This window comes from Parus major, chromosome 5 (genome assembly GCF_001522545.3).
Source record: "Parus major isolate Abel chromosome 5, Parus_major1.1, whole genome shotgun sequence".
NCBI lineage: Eukaryota > Metazoa > Chordata > Aves > Passeriformes > Paridae > Parus > Parus major.
In genome coordinates this window covers 55,183,422-55,199,010 of record NC_031774.1, presented here as the reverse complement: position 1 = coordinate 55,199,010, position 15,589 = coordinate 55,183,422, and the positions used below count along the sequence as shown (strand labels likewise).

The following is a 15,589-nucleotide window of genomic DNA, read 5'->3' as shown; positions in this document are numbered from 1 at the left end:
TCAAGCCTGGCATCAAAGCTTGCTCTGATCAGCTGAGCCCAGTGTGCAAAGGGATATTTAGTCAGATTTCAGTCTTCTGAGCAAGTAACAATGCTTCAAAGAGCTTTAGCACTTTCAGTAATGAAGGGAGTAGGGCAATTCTTTCCATGTTCTGTCTTACTCTGTTATTTGCTGGGGTTTCTTGGTTCACCTGGAGGCTGGGTGGTAGGGAAAGCCCTAAGAAAAACCTCTTAGGGCAGAACACTGGCTGGAGCAATAGTTATGGCCAAGAAGGAGACAAAGACAGATTTATTTCCCCCTGTTAGTGCTGTTACTTGAGTTATTATTTAGTCTCTGTGGAACATTAAATATTTTCCTTAAGCTTTGTTGGGGTCCATTTCTCCCAGTATCACATTCAAAGTCACGGGTTAATTTTGGCCCTAGCCACATCCCCAACACCCACCAAGTGGTTTGTTTCCTTTGGGCCAGCTTCACCAAAGACTGAGCCCTGAGCTACCCTCATTTGCTGTCTTTGCCCTCCTCAGGGCTTTCCCAAGTGTGCAGTGTCAGGCTGCCAGGGAAGGCAGTTGGAAGTAAGATGCCCTGCTCTGACACACGGAGTAATGTAACCCATCTGCATTCCCTTTGTCCTGGAGGAAGCTGGTATTCTCATGGATATGCAGGACCTAGTTAGAATTGTTCCAGCCTGCCACATTTCCTTTCCCACTACTTAGTTCTGCATCACAAGTGGCAAGTGCTGTCCTGAGCTGAATCTGTTCTGTTGGTTTGTGTGTACCTCACATCTCCTGCAGTGACCATGGGGAACTGTCCCAAAGCCCAGAAAAAGGAAAGGGGGGAAGTAGCCCCAGTACCAGTAAGATGCATCCCTAGTGTCATCTGTTACATTGCTGTTTGGTTAAATAAGAAAAACAGATGCTTATAGATGTTGTTGGTCCTTAGGGAGAGATGGAAGCTGTAAAAGAAGAAATCATAAAGCTGTGCCAAAGAAAGGAAGATTTCCTTACCGGGATGAAGAATTCCATGTCTGAGCTTCACCAGCGCCTACAGCAAGAAGTGCCTGAAGCAGCAGATGAACCTCCAGCCTCTGTACAGAGTGACCTGATTGGGACTGATGTTTCTGGTCAGCAGGTAAGTGATCACTCACCTGAGGGCCAAAGAGGGGAGGTAAATAACCCTTGCTGCTCCTGGAGGAGTGGCATGTGAGAGAGGAGCACCCCTGCCCTGTGAATCAATACTGTCTCTCCTCCCCTTTGTGTTCAGAAGGACTGAGTGTGAGGCATGTCTAGGAGAAGGTAGGTGTGCCTCTGGTTCTTAGCTTTTTTCTCTTTTGACATGAAGTTGGCATCAATCAACAGCAAAATGTTCCATGTGTAGTTTTGTTGATAGTCAGTTGTTCTGGGATTTTCAATAAATTATTTTCATGAGGCAAAATGAAATTTACCCCTTTTGTAGCTGTGCTGTTGAAACCTAACAGCCTCAAGTCCCAATTTTCAGAGGTGCTTAGAACCTGCAGATTTCAGCCACTTTAATGTAGGTTGCCAGATGTTCAATGCTTCTCCAAAAGTGGATCTCAAGTGGTAAATTTGTTTTGGTTTACAGGCAGAAGTGAAGAGGCTTCTGCTGTTCTTGCCATGATTAATTGTGTTGTCTTTCTGTGTGTATTTTTGTAGTTGAAAAAAAGAGGAGTGATATCTCTTCTACCTTCCTTAGATGAAGAATCAGAAGAATGTTCTTTACACAGCAAGGTGAGTCCAGTGCATTTTATATATATACAACTGTGTATGTAAGAAGATTTTGGTAAAGGAGAAATTATGAAAAATGTGAAAAAATATTTCAGAACAACTTAAAATATCTGTTATCACTCCAGGATACAAAGGAATTACAGTCAAGCCCATGTACCAATATTCTGGTCCCAATATGACACAGCATCTTGTTCTGTGAGGTGTAATCCTGCTTTTGGTGGGATTGCCTATTTAATAATGCCCCCTTTATGGAAGTGGTAATGGCAAAATATGGCCTTAAATAGCAATGTTTCCATGTGGAAGTGGGTGTCAGAAAGAATTAACCTCTGAAATGCCAAAATATAAAAGAAACAACAAAATTTATTTGTATCTTTGAATTTAAGTAAAAAAGGTGTGATTAGACTATTGGGAGTGAAGTTCAGATAGAAGAGATTTCTGGGAGATTGGGAGAAACTGGGGGATGCTGCCCTACAAGCTGCTCTGAATCTGAGGGGTCTGAATGCCCAGGTGAACTGCACAGGAGCAGAACTAATTGCTTTTGGGAAAAAACTCTGTGGCAAGACAGTGCAAAGAAGTCCAAACAGCTTGGAGAGCTTGTGCCTCACTATTGATCCAAGCACGTCAGGTTCAGGGTTTCTCACTCTTCACCCTCACTGCTGCAATTTTCTTTATATGTAGGACTTTTTAGGGGACAGGACAGGAGAAATATAGATAGTGTCTTCTTGTTGGTTTGGTGGTTGTTAGTTTGAGGTTTTTTATGTCTTTTGTTTAATATTGTAAAAACATGAGAATATTCTGCAGTTTCTAAAGAACATTATCAGTGTCATCCAGCTGCCATCCATCTTACAGCAGAGCTATAGAGCAAGAAGAGGGGTGGGACTTGGGAAACATAAATACAGATAGATAAACAAGGCAGAAATAGAGCAAAGTGTTATTAGAAGCTTGCAGTGCTTTACATTGCCTGGAGGAGTATCTGAGCTTCCTGGTCACAAACTAAAGCTGAGCTGTTACTGCTTTAAAAGGGAAGCACAGCCACAGAGAAAGATGCAACCTTTTGGCCTTCAGAAAGAGATGATGGAAGACTCAAGGAAGACAGTGCAACCTCCTGGTCTTCTGGTACCTTGTCAGATGGCATTGTTCAGGTAATGCACTCAGCTTTATCTCTGTGGAGATGGGAACTCATCTTTGTGGAAAAGTCCTAAGTATTGCTGAAGCCTGCAATGCAAGAGAACTGTAGGACTGCAGGACAAGGTGGCCATACTCATATCTTCCATCTCACACTAAATCTTGCCATATAGAACCTCTTTTTCTGTTGTAGATATTGGTTCGTGTCAGTGACCTTAAGCATTTTTCCAGTCTAAATGATTCAATGATTGCCATCCCTTTTAGCTTCACAAAAGCCCCAAAGGTAGAAATGTACATTTAGTAGAAGCAATTTGTTTCACTGATTCTTGGAAAGGCTCTAAAAATGTGGGATATGATTTGTGGAAGAGATTCTCTTTGTGCATGTGAAAATTAGTGTCTAGGACACTCAATCAGCTACAGTTGTGGTGCCTTTCTGTTCTGTACTTCATGGTGCCTCAGTAATGTTGTCACAGCTGCAGTTGTTCATTTCTGTATATCAGAAGGCATAACAAAATTGCTGTCTATGAATATTCTTGGGCCAGGACCACAATAGGTTGAGTGGTTGCTGCTCTTTCAGGCTTCTGTAGCACAACAAGGCAGCGGATCATAGAATCAGAAAGTCATTTAGGTTGGAAAAGACCTTTAAGATCGAGTCCAGCCATAAACACTGCCAGGTCCTCCACTAAACCAGGTGCCAGAGTGCCACATCTCCACTACTGCACATCTGTATGGAAGATAAGAAATATTTCCACTGCTGCCTTTCTCTCTCCAGGATGAGGATGTTATAACTGAATCACACAGTAAACATGATGAAGAAACATCTCCACAAACTTTGGAGGGCACTGAAGGTCCTGGCACAGGCAGTCTGGCTATGGTGAGTTTGAAGGAGTGAACAAGGTGACCTCCTGAGTGAATTTTATGACTTACCTAGTGGGCAGAGGCCCTGGTACATTGTGGTTTTGCTACTGGAGTTTGCTGCAGTATGATGTGGTGTGATACTTGTAACCCTTTGTGGGCCTCTTCATATTTGTGCTCTGGGTGATAAATTTTCAATTGCTACTTAAAAGTACAATTTTCTAGGGAGTATTTTCAGCAGAGAAGCTGCTGTCATTCAGACAGGCATGAATGGAGGGGTTCCATCAACCACAGAAATTTTAAATGGTAGTTAGAGGAGGAATTAAGGAGCCTGACATGTGTTGCTGCTCTGTGGAAGACATGCAAAGCCTAAGAGAAGGCAGTAGGTTAAATACAAAAGTGTATGGTGGCATGAGTGCTCCAGGAAGGTCAGGAGCAGCAGTCTGATGGCAGAGCAGCTTCAGCTTTTAGCATTGCAGAATCCTGGAATTGTTAAGGTTGGAAGACACCTCCAGGATCAGAGTCCCACCATTAACCCAGCACCACTATGTTCAGCACTAAACCATATTTCTAAGTCCCACATCTACACATTCTTTGAACACTTCAGGGATGCTGATTCCACCACTTCCCTGGGCAGCCTGTTCCAATTCCTGACAACTCTTTCAGTGAAGAAATTTTTTTCAGTATCCTGTGGCAGGGGGCTTGGAACTAGATGACCATTGGCTCCTTCCTAGCCAAACTATTCTATCATTCTGTGATGACACTGATAGCTGGAACAATGCATTTTGGCTCTCTTTTTTTTTCTGCCAAAATCTCATTTAAATATGAAGCTTGTGCACTAGCACTGGCCATCTCAGTTGCATGACTGTGTGCTCTGGAGCCACGGGAGCATTCAGGTAGCTCTGTTCTTGTGGTGTTATGCTTCATTTACTTACTAAGTACCAGTGTGTTTGCATGTGTGGAGGCACATACAGACCTGTGCAGCCTTCCAAGTCACTGCTCTTTATCTCCAAGTACTTTGGACTTTTGTTATGGACATGTGCAATGCAGTATTGCTTCTTCAAGGAGTGCATTTAAGAAGAATTGCACAAGATGTCTTTAAAAATACACCATGTTTTTATTGTGTGACCTAGATCCCAAGTAAAGTATATTTAACTGCTGCAACTGAACGCACATGAGTAGCTTGTAAGCGTTGTCCAAGAGCTTGTTCTGCAGCTTCCAGCTGCATTGCTTTTGTGTGTAACTCCCACAGAAAAACACCTCTCCTCAGGGGAGAGCAGCTTAATGGTGAGTCATCACTTCCTGTGCGCTCAGGTATAGCTGCTGTGCCCAGGTAGATCCCTGCAGATGCAAATTGCTGCCTGGAAACCTGTTACACCAGATCCTGGATCACCTGCCTGCTGAGTTTCCCTTTCTTTCCTTTTTTTCTTCTTGGTTTGTGTTTTTTTTCCCCCCCCACCAAGTGTGGGAACACGGCAACAGAGTTGTTTTGGGGCTCTGTGAGTGTGGAAGTTAATCATCTCTCACTGGAAAGGGGAGGGGAGGGAAATTACAAAAGCAGGTCGCTCACCAGGCTGCTTTGATGTGCTTTGCTCCAGAGCCACCAGCCGCCTCCAGTCCCCAACGCCACCCTGGGCTCGCCGACAGCGCTGGATGGAGCCAGGCTCGAGCCAGAATCCATCCTCCTGGTGTGCCAGGCCCAGGTGGCAGAGCTGGAACAATGGCTAGACAAAACTAAAATGTCCCTGAGGTCAGACCCTCAGACCCCACAAAGGCAGCAGATGGTGGAGCCGCAGCTTGCTGATTGCCAGGTAAGGTGGTGACATTGCTGCTGCCATCCCCCAGTCCCCTTCCCTGGGGTGTGTCTGCAGAACAGCTCTGCCTGCTGCCTCTCCTGCTCCAGCAGCTCCTCACTCTGTGCACAGAACAGGTGACTGCTGGGCACCAGCTTCAGATTTTCCAGGGTTTGGTTAAAACGTCTGGTTTTAGGGTTCTGTGTGCGTCCAGGGGATTTAGGTAGAATTCTGGAGTATATGTAAAGCTTTGGTTTGATTTGGATTATTTTCAAAACCATGGCTGAGTATAGTTTGAATCCTCTATTAAAAGGCAATTTTTCATTGGTCCTGATCAGCTAGAAACAAAAGAACATTTTTTTTTTTCTTCTGACATTTTCACTTTCTGCTTGTCAGAATGATTTAAAAGACTGGGCTAAGAAAGCTTCCACGCTGCTAAGTTCTACTTTTTCAGTCTTTCCCATAAACTCCTGTCACAGAAAAATAGTGGCTTTCCCCCTAACCCTTAGTGAGCAGTGGTGATGTTTTTACCTATTGCCTGCACCTAGGACAGCCTCTTGCCCCCACAGCAGCCGAACAAAAGGAGTGGGTGGTACCTGCTGGTGAAAATGGGAGGAGGAAAACAGGACTGGCACAAGGGGCTGGGTGGGAGGGAGCCCTGGCATGCAGCATGTGCAGATTAAAACAGGGCTGAGGCTCCCCACCGTGCCAGTCTGGTGTGCCAGTTTGCTTCAAGCACTGAGCCTGCCCAGAGCAACAAATTTCACTCACAATAAAGGAGCCAATACCAAAATTGTCCCCATTTTAAATTACTGAGAGACAAAAACAGCTGTTTTGTTGGTGGTTTGGGTGGTTGTTTTTAATTGGAGTGCCCCTGGGTTTAGGCTGTGATTCAGCCAAGTGCTCAGGTGCTGAACTTTGTGGGAATTAGGATCCTGAGTAGCTGGCTGTGTCTGGATCCTGTTCAGGGTTCCTGCCAGCACGGGCTTCACCAGGGCAGCTCCAGCTGCTGAGAACAAGCAGGCTGAATTCCTGTTGGCTTCAAACAGTGTGGCTCAATGTTAAGACATGAACTTGGCCAGTGAAAGAGGGTTCTCTAACCTCGTCAAGATCTACAGAGAAAAATTCACACAGAATGGTAGAAACAGTCTCTAGGTATGGGTGTATGGTGTAAAGTAATTAATTTATTGCAGTTGATTACTTCGCAGTTGTGTCATGGTACCTTTCTCCATGGTCACCTTAAAAACATGAGTTTAAAGTATGCAGGGATGCACTTTGATTCACAGCAGCTTGGATCAAAAATCAGATCCCAACAGTTCACAATGGCCTGGCTGACACGTGAAAACGTTCCTATGTGTTGGTAGTTCAGCATCATTCCTCCCAAAGAGTGATGTGAGCTGTGTGTGCATTGCCTCTTTCTCCCACACTGAGGTGTGTTGTCTTCTTGGTTGCATTCAAATGGAGTCTGCCATTTCTGCTGTCCTCTTTTATTACTTGGTATCTGAGTTAAGATAACCTCCTGCAGATGCTCTTGCTTGAAACAGTTTTAGGACTAACTCTGTATAAAATTAATTTAATTGTCCAGAATAAAATTACTACACTGGAGAAAATCTAGGGGGATTGCAGCTATTTCTCTTTTTTCCCCTGCATGTTTCTCTTCTTTTCAGGCAGGGGAGGTGTGAGCATTGACTTCAGAATGTTGTCAGAAAAGGAATGTTGCACTTCTGAGAATGAGTAATTATCTGCTGTCCCTTCTAGGTGAGGTTATCAGAGATTGAACAAAAGGTCCTTTCTTTACTGGAAGATTGTGGAGATAGTGCAGACTACCAACAAAAGACAGAGGCTCTTTCCCTGAAGCTGAAGGAGGTGAAGCGCAATTTGGAAAATGTCCAGATGATGCTTCAAGACAAGTACAGTGAAGAACAGGTAAATCATATGAGTGTTGTGCAGGGCAAGAGTTGAGAGTCCTGGTGCTTTAATGGCCTGTGGTTGCAGAAAAACAGTTAGAGCTCACTGTGTGAAGCAAGGAAGGGAGAAATGTCAGAGTTGCCATTATTCTACTTTACAGCGCTGTATAATTACTTGTAGTTTGCAACAAGTAGTGGATTTTTAAAGAGTCTCTGAACAGCATCTTTTCTGCTTTAAGTGCTTGGTGACAGAGGTCAGCATTTTGCTAAGAGCACAGGAAAAGGACTTAGGGTTTGGTTTTAAATGCCTCCAAAGGCCATGATGTTTGTCTGTGACAGTATCACAGCAGAGAAGCCTTTTAGTAATTTTCTCTTTGAAGAATGCTTAAATGCAGTAATTCTGTCAGCTCTCCTGCACCACAGCTGCACAGTCTTTGCTGAGTTTCCCAGTGGGTGAGATTGTAACTCCTGGCTTCAGAGCTCATTCCCTCTCTGTTGTGTGAGGGATCAGAGAAGCCCACCTGATGTGTTTGTTTAAGAGCAGCCACAGTCCCTCTGGTGTGAATTAGCAGTGGTAAAGGCTTGTGTTGAATTACTTCTGTGAGCACAGACAGATTTAAAATCCAGGTGTGTGACCAAATTTATAAGCATAAATGCACATCCCTGTACTTTGGTCAAACAAAAAGAAGGGAGGGTTAGTATCACCTAATCTGCTGGTAGGAAAAGAAAAGAAAGCAAAGCAACTTGGGACATGTGAGGACCTTGGCAGAAGGTTAGAATGGTTAGGATATTAAAAATTTTAGTAAATTCAACTGGACAAAAATCTTTGCAAAAGTAGCAGCTGTGTTTCATGTGCTGCTGATTCTGTGTGTGGTAAGTCCAAGGCAGCTCTGCTTTTGCCCTTTCCCCAAGATGCAACTGTGGGATTCTGCTGGCTTGTCAGGCCTGGAAGCCTTCCCACAACAGGTCTCCCTTTACAGGTTCCCAGCAGGGAGAGGATTGACCCAGAGCCCCTGGAGATCCTGCACTCAGATGGTTTCAGCACATCCCAGCTGCCCCTTGCCCAACAGCCCTGGCACAATGGGCTCCAGCAGCCACAGGTAATTAATTCTCATGCCATCCAGGGGCCAGGCAGCTCCACATCCCCTGTGGGCTGGGGGCAGCTGCACTTAGAGCTGCTGCAGTTTCCCTGTGGGATCAACTCTGTCAGGGGTAGGTTTCAGCTACCCATTTCCTCCGGGATTTGGGGAGTTTGTCAAGATGGAGAGAGGCCTCACCCCTAAAATCCCTTGTCCAAAAGTTTTAGTAATATCAAGCTAGGAGATTGGAGGGGTGGGTGATGCCATCTGAATCACCGTGAAGCAAGGCAAGAGTCCTAGCTTTAAAACACTGATGTATTATGAAATCTGAGTCTACACACTGATACTGGTTTTGAAGGTAAGTTTGAAACTAAAGTTTTGTGAACTTTAGTTAGCCCATTCCCATGGGCTAACACTTTTAAGGTTGTTAACACAATATGAAAATTCTGTCATGTTCTGTGCTCTGAAAATTACTTCTATTTTGCTAACTGTAAATTAACTTTTGCCTTTTTCTTGCTATAGGAAAAGAGCTGGAGAAAGTGGTCCAGCTAGAGTTGCTAGAATTGCTCACTTTTCACTCAACACTCTCCTTTTAACTAATGGAACTTGAACTCGTATTTGAGCAAATCCCCATTTTCCCTTGCCTATTTCTTTATGTAAGGATTGCAGTCAGTGTTGTTTAAGTTTCTATATGTAATTCATTTCTGGTTGGGCTTTGCTTTTAAAACTGTAGCTCAGGTAGAAATGTATTCCATAAAAATGCATATTTGCAGAAAATGGCTTGTTCTGTAAATTCATGTTTATACATAAACTGCATTTTATTCTGACAGATGTAGTTTGTTTTTTTTTCTTTACTAAATGATTTCACATAAAATGTGATTGGAAAAGCACAATCATCATTTCAGATTATTACAGTTCATGTAATTGCTCATGCTATTCTCTGTGCACAGGACCTGAAATTAAAAGCAGCTGAGCAGAAAAGCCTCATTGACTTTATTGAGTCGTGTGTGGAAAAAATGCAGCCACAGCTTGAGGACAGCGTGACTCCACAATCAGAGTCCAGGTACAGAATAACACAATCAGTCACCAGGCTCAATGATGTAAAAGTGCATAAATCTGCTGAAGCCTTGCAGTGGCACCCCTGGTTCTGTTCTTTGGTTCTGTGTGCCTTTAGAAGAAAAATGGCAGAAGCTTGGGGATTTCTGCCATCAGCAGTCCAGAGAAATGGAGGCTCATTTATGGGACAGCCTGTTTGATACTGGGCTGGGTCCAGAGTTTAGGATCTCACTAACAGGTGGGACTGACACCTGCCATGAGCTAAATCAGGCCTGTCTGTAGTCAGGTTGGGTGCTCTGCTCACAGCCACGGCTGTACAGACACACCCAGCCAGTGTAAGGGCAGCAGCTTTGAAAAAGGGGACATGGGCATCAGGCACCTTCCAGCATGGAACCAAGACTTCCTGCGGGACTGTGCTCCCCATGTGGTCATTTCAGAGGTGGAGGCTGCCAGCAGGCTCCTGGCATATTTCATGTGAAGGGGAAAGTCCAAACAAGTCTATCAAAGCTTGGATTAATAATCATATATGCACTTGGTTTTGCTTTGCTTCTGAGGCAGGAGCAAGAGAAACTAATCTTGTACAAGAAACCTAGTTTTACTCACTCTGCTTCAGTAATTGTCATTCTAACAATGTATTCTCAATACAGCAATGGAGAATCTGACTCAAAGAGCAAGCAGGCTGATGCCACCTTAGCTCCTAAGGATCACATGGGTAATAAATGGCAATATTTACAACAGGAGCTGTCATCAAAGATGAAATCTCCTCCCTGCCAGCTTGTGGAACCTCAGGTTTGTTTAAGTTCCATAAAACACTCTGATAGTGTAGATGGCAATTAGTGTATCTTTCTGTGTCATAGTAACATGTGGCCCTCCATCAGATATCTGAAATTGTGCAAGGGTTCTCCAGGGGAGATTGCTGCTGCATAGTGTTTCCATAATTGTCTTTTAATTTTACTTTGAGGTAAATCATGTGTGTGAGGTAGTGACTGCTAAGTAGAGTGTGGGAGCACTTAGGTGAATCCCTGTGGTTAATGTTCAGAGTAGATGTTATCTGCTTACTTCTTTCAAGAGAACGAAGGGAGTTACCCAGCAAGCTCACAGCTGATTCCCGTGGATGTGGGTGAAATCTCAGTTCCCACAAGTGGGAACATTTTGGTCAAAGCAAATCTCTGGCTTAAATTTTGTTCTGCCATTCGGCACAGTGTTCTCATTCTCACACATCAAAAGCAGAGTTTGAGCTGTATGTTCTGAACAGACTGCAGAGACTTTTATTGCTTGGATAAAACTATCATTCCTGGTATTAACAATTTTGTTCATACTAAATTAGAATTATTAGATTTTCTGTTGCCTGAAATTGCTGCAATACATGGAAGAATATTAGACATGTAAAAGGGTGAGAATCAGCTCTTCTTCAGGCAAGACTTACCCTGCAGTGGGCAGTAGGGTTGCCTTAACCCACACTACAGCTGTAGACCATAAAGCTGGGAATCAGAGGCTCCTTTTTCAATCAAGCTCCCATCAGGGCACAGCCTGCCCAACTTCTGCCAGTGAAAAGGGAACCCTGCTATCCAGGTGCTTTATATCAGTACCTTGAATCTTTTAATGCTTTTTGACAGGAGTGTTATTTTGTTGCCCATAGCCTGTCTTCATTTGAGCTGCTCTTGTAATTGCAGTGTTCTTTTTCCAAATGTTAGATCACAGCAAAGATGAACATGTTGCCTCGAGGCACATTCTCAGGTGCAGGAACCCCAACTGTGGAAGAGCTGAAAACTTACACTGTCCAGCTGGGAGACCTGAGCCAGGAAGCAAATGTGGTGCATGCACAGGTAAAAATGGCATGTCCTAAGCATTGCAAAAACCCCCAGGGGTTCTAGACACAAAGCACTGTTTGGACACCGGGAAACAGCCAGTAATCATATTATTGCAAATGGCATTCACTGTAGTGAGCTTTTGTGTTGGGTATGGACTGTACTGTAGAAATAAGCTGAGGATTTTAACAGGAAACATTCCAAGTTTCCACTACAATACTTCTACCTAAAGCCAAAAGTTTGCTAGTGTGGGTAAAAATCCTCAAACTGTATAAAGCAAGGAGCCTGTGAATGATTTCAGTAAATCTGCAGGATTGGAGCTGATAAGACAAACTTCTTGTGCTCATGCCTGAAATAGGAGGCATGTAAGAGCACAGCCACTGTCCAGTACATAAAGGGTCATTGTCTCAGCTTTGGCCCTACAGTTCTGAATGTTTCATGCATATATCCAGGTCTGTCCCTCAGTATTTCATTAATTCCATTTTAGTATTGGCTGAGCAATACTAACTTACTAGTATAACTAACCTTATATGAGTGAATGCATCTTAGCCATGCCTTGGATGAAAGCACTGAAAACTGGCTTGCATTTACCCAGGATAATGTGGCAGAGGAAGTCTCTTCCAATTTGGACAGAAAGTTGTTTGAGCTACTTCTGGCAATCAGCCGGTGTTTGAATAACATGGAGGAGATGCTGAACACCTCCGTGCTCTCCACTGAAGAGGCAGCTGTGCAGCAGGCTCTCTATGAGGTAACTGCCCCAGATCCTCCAGGCAAGGAGAAACCCCAGTGGATTTCTGTTACAGCAGAATATATATGGCCATATATTTCCTCTCTGTTCTGCTGGCATTTTTCAGGAATAATGCTGCCAAACTATTTTGTATTGCACAGATTTGGGCCTGTTGCTTTTAACAATTACCAGTTGGAGCCCTGCTGCCTCTTACAGGGAAGAGTCCTTGCATACACCATTTTCACTCATATGGTTTTTCTTTCAACCCTTTAGACTCTGTCTGTGGAGCTGCAAAAACTTCATGCTGATCTGAGTGATAAAAAGGATGATCTCCTGAAGTCCATCAGCTGCGCTGGTGGGAGCACAGATGTGTTCTGCGAGTGCTTTAACAACTTGCAGGCGCGGCTGGAACAAACTCAGGCTGCCACTGCCTCAAGGAGCAGCTCCATGAAAGCTGGGCTGGATCATAATAGCAATTACCTGGTACTCCACTGCCAAATGCACACCTTGTTTTTCACAGCACCTGTTAGGCTTGTCAGTGTTAATGCGTTTGGGTTACAGACGAGCAACCTCTAATGGGCTTTCTTTTTTCACTACTTAAAAACTTGTCTTGGCCTCTCAAGAAGCAGATTAATTTTGCTGTCTGCAGTGCTGCAGAGGCCTGGATCACAGTAGAAAATTTGCATGCAGAAAGTATGGAAGTGACCTGGCATCCCATGCAGACTGAGCTGCAGGCTAAAGCAAGTTTCTGTGTGTAGGGACTAGGCCAAGGATGGTTTCATATATTCTTTCATATATTCTTTCATCTGCTGTGTCCTCAGGAAAGGCAGACTTCCTCCCTTGTGGTGCCATGTCTGACACTAGGCTATTTTTGGTAATGTATTGGAGGTTGATTTGACCCCACTGCATTTACTGTTCCTTTAGATTTTGTGCCACAGAAGCAGAAGCCACAGTTTCACAAATTTTCCTTCTTTTGTTCTTTATTGGAAAAGCAGATTGTGAGAAGCTTTTCTTTAGGTTCTTGTGATGGGCTACATCTACTATTGCTGGAAAATATTCAGATCAGGTGTTTAGTCAGAACTAAGGAAGGAAGAGTCTGGTCTTTGACATATAGTTTGCAATGTCCAGCAAAACTCCAGTGTGCTCATCATCTGCAAGTAATCCTGGCCTTTTACTGCTGAATAATAAAGCAGCTCCTTTGAAGAACACTGGGATGTTGTCTCCAAACAGCCACAGAACTAGTCTTGCAATGTTTACTTATGCAGAATCCATAGAGCTCCATCAGTCCCCAGTAATGGGCTCATTTTCCTATTTTCAGAAGAAAATAATTTGATTCTCTTACCAGTTTCCCAGATTTTTACAGTCACAGAGGATCACTGTGACAGAGTAATCTGCTTCTTATACACTACCCAGACTCAGAATTTCCTTTGTCCAATTACTGCTTTAAGCCCATAATACAAGTGCTTTATTTTGGTGTTGGTTCTTTCTTTCTTTCTTGTTTGTTTTTTGTTTGTTTTTTTTTTTTACTTAAGGAGGTAATAATTTTGTTTACTGTGTAGTTTTTTCTGGGCATTACTATACTCCTGTCATATGATTTATTTCTGATGTTTGTTTCTTTTGCAGAATCAAACCAGGCTACTCTATGATCAGTTAACTGAGAAAAAAGCTGCTCTGCAACAATGCTTGAATGAACTACATGGACATAATGTTTCTGAACAGCTTCAGGTAATTTTATTTGAAGGAAATGAGAGTTTTTACAGCATTAGCTATTACTTCCAATTTTCTGCAATTTGTGAAGTTTCATATTTTCTAAAGTTTGAGTCTAACTTAGGATTTTAAAATGAGAAAAGGAGAGAATGAGAGAGTTCAGTATTTGCTGCATTCACCACCACCCCTTTTCCATTTTTTTTTACTACACCCCAATCCATACTTGGACCTAATTCCAGACATTTTAGTGATTGGAGTGGAGGAACCAGTCTCTCCACAACCTCCCAGAGCAAATACACCCCATACTATGGCAAGGAAGAAAAAGAGCTATACATTATGCCTTTTCTTATGTCAAGCTAATTTTTTTTTTTTTTTTTTTTTTTTTTTTTTTTTTTTTGTGGGAATAGGACTCTGGTATTTCTGTCTTCTCATGCAGCATTTATGAGCACTTCATCATATGGAATTTGACCAGTGAAGCTATTTTCTTTGACCTTTATTGGGATTAGCAGAAAATTAAAAATTAACAGACTGCATATCCTCCTAAGAATGGCCATTGGCCATTTACCTATTTATTACCAAAGCAGAGGAAGGTATTCTGAAGCTGGTTTGTTACAGACTCATAACCTTGCTTACAGGCATAATTTTCTGCCAGACTGAGAGCTGTGTTCCCTGCTGAATTCCCTAGCAAGGACTGGCTATATTGTGTTAGGTAACCACTCTTGGGAAAGGAATGACAGAAGTACATAGCTTTCCTTCCTTCAGAAGGATCCTGTCTCAGTCCTTGAGTACTTCTGATTCATAAGAAAAAACTGTTTTCTGACTACATGATTAATTTTCATGGCTGCACTTGAATTAGTAAATGGAAAGGCATGTTGAATGTTGACCTGAGACACAAGACCTGAATTCCCTTCTTGGCTGTGCTGTGTGAACACAGTAAGTTATGCCATGTTTTGTCCATTTAGATTATTAGCTCATTGGATTTTGTGAAGTGTTGGCACAGGAGGGATCCAGCCACTGGATTTACTGCACTGCTAGTGATAATGGAAAGTTTATTGGAATGGAACTCTTCTAATAATTAATTTTGTCCTTCATCCAGAAAATTGATGCCTGTACTGTGGAGCTGCAAAACTTTGAAAACCAAGTAGCAAAACTGAGAGGCCATGGAGAAAGATTGCAGTTACCTATCACCTTAATCCAGGAAGCTTATAAATTAGAGGTAAGAGCACAGTACCAATTTACTCAAGTGGTTTGATTCTTCTAAGCAATTCACTTGCAGCATCAAAAGGCTGATGGTTATTTCATATTCCCCCATATTGCTTGTGGGATTAATTTCTGTCCTTCATGAATTGGTACACTGTGTTTGCATTGTAGGATGTTCTGGATGACATGTGGGGGATTCTAAAAGCAAAGTATGTGGAGCTGAACTCCCCTTCCATCAGTGAAAGCCAGTATGAGGACTTGCTTCATGGGTTTGCAGAGTTGGTAGCTATTGGAAGAGAGAAGATGGCACAAGATCCAAAGCACCTGACAAAAAGCAGAGCAGCTCTGCAGTCTCACCTGAAAAATCACAAGGTATGAGTTGTTCATCTCAGCACTGCTCAGGTCAGCATAGCAAGGAGCACAGTTTTCTGTGACTGGTTTCTCTCCAGTGTAGTGGGGGAGAGTGGCTGGCTCATAGCAAAGGGGAGGGACTGGTGTATGTGCAGAAAACAAACACAAATTTCTCAGTAGACCAAAACAGTGCCACTTTTGGTGATAAATTGCTGTTTCTGCTTACCTCAGAACACCTT

The 15,589-nt window shown here is 43.1% G+C and overlaps 1 protein-coding gene across 3 annotated transcripts in view; it reads left to right on the top strand.

The window, feature by feature from the left end:
- SYNE2 (spectrin repeat containing nuclear envelope protein 2) overlaps positions 1 to 15,589 on the top strand; it is a 156,149-nt gene that overhangs the window by 79,855 nt on the left and 60,705 nt on the right. For all 3 annotated transcript variants that reach the window (XM_015630686.2, XM_015630685.2, XM_015630687.3), the window contains exons 63-77: positions 940 to 1,128; positions 1,671 to 1,745; positions 2,765 to 2,884; positions 3,640 to 3,741; positions 5,321 to 5,533; positions 7,274 to 7,441; positions 8,403 to 8,522; positions 9,452 to 9,564; positions 10,205 to 10,346; positions 11,252 to 11,383; positions 11,961 to 12,113; positions 12,366 to 12,575; positions 13,716 to 13,817; positions 14,896 to 15,015; positions 15,171 to 15,371. In XM_015630686.2, the coding sequence (XP_015486172.1) occupies positions 940 to 1,128; positions 1,671 to 1,745; positions 2,765 to 2,884; positions 3,640 to 3,741; positions 5,321 to 5,533; positions 7,274 to 7,441; positions 8,403 to 8,522; positions 9,452 to 9,564; positions 10,205 to 10,346; positions 11,252 to 11,383; positions 11,961 to 12,113; positions 12,366 to 12,575; positions 13,716 to 13,817; positions 14,896 to 15,015; positions 15,171 to 15,371 (2,160 nt within the window). The remainder of the gene's footprint in view (positions 1 to 939; positions 1,129 to 1,670; positions 1,746 to 2,764; positions 2,885 to 3,639; positions 3,742 to 5,320; positions 5,534 to 7,273; positions 7,442 to 8,402; positions 8,523 to 9,451; positions 9,565 to 10,204; positions 10,347 to 11,251; positions 11,384 to 11,960; positions 12,114 to 12,365; positions 12,576 to 13,715; positions 13,818 to 14,895; positions 15,016 to 15,170; positions 15,372 to 15,589) is intronic.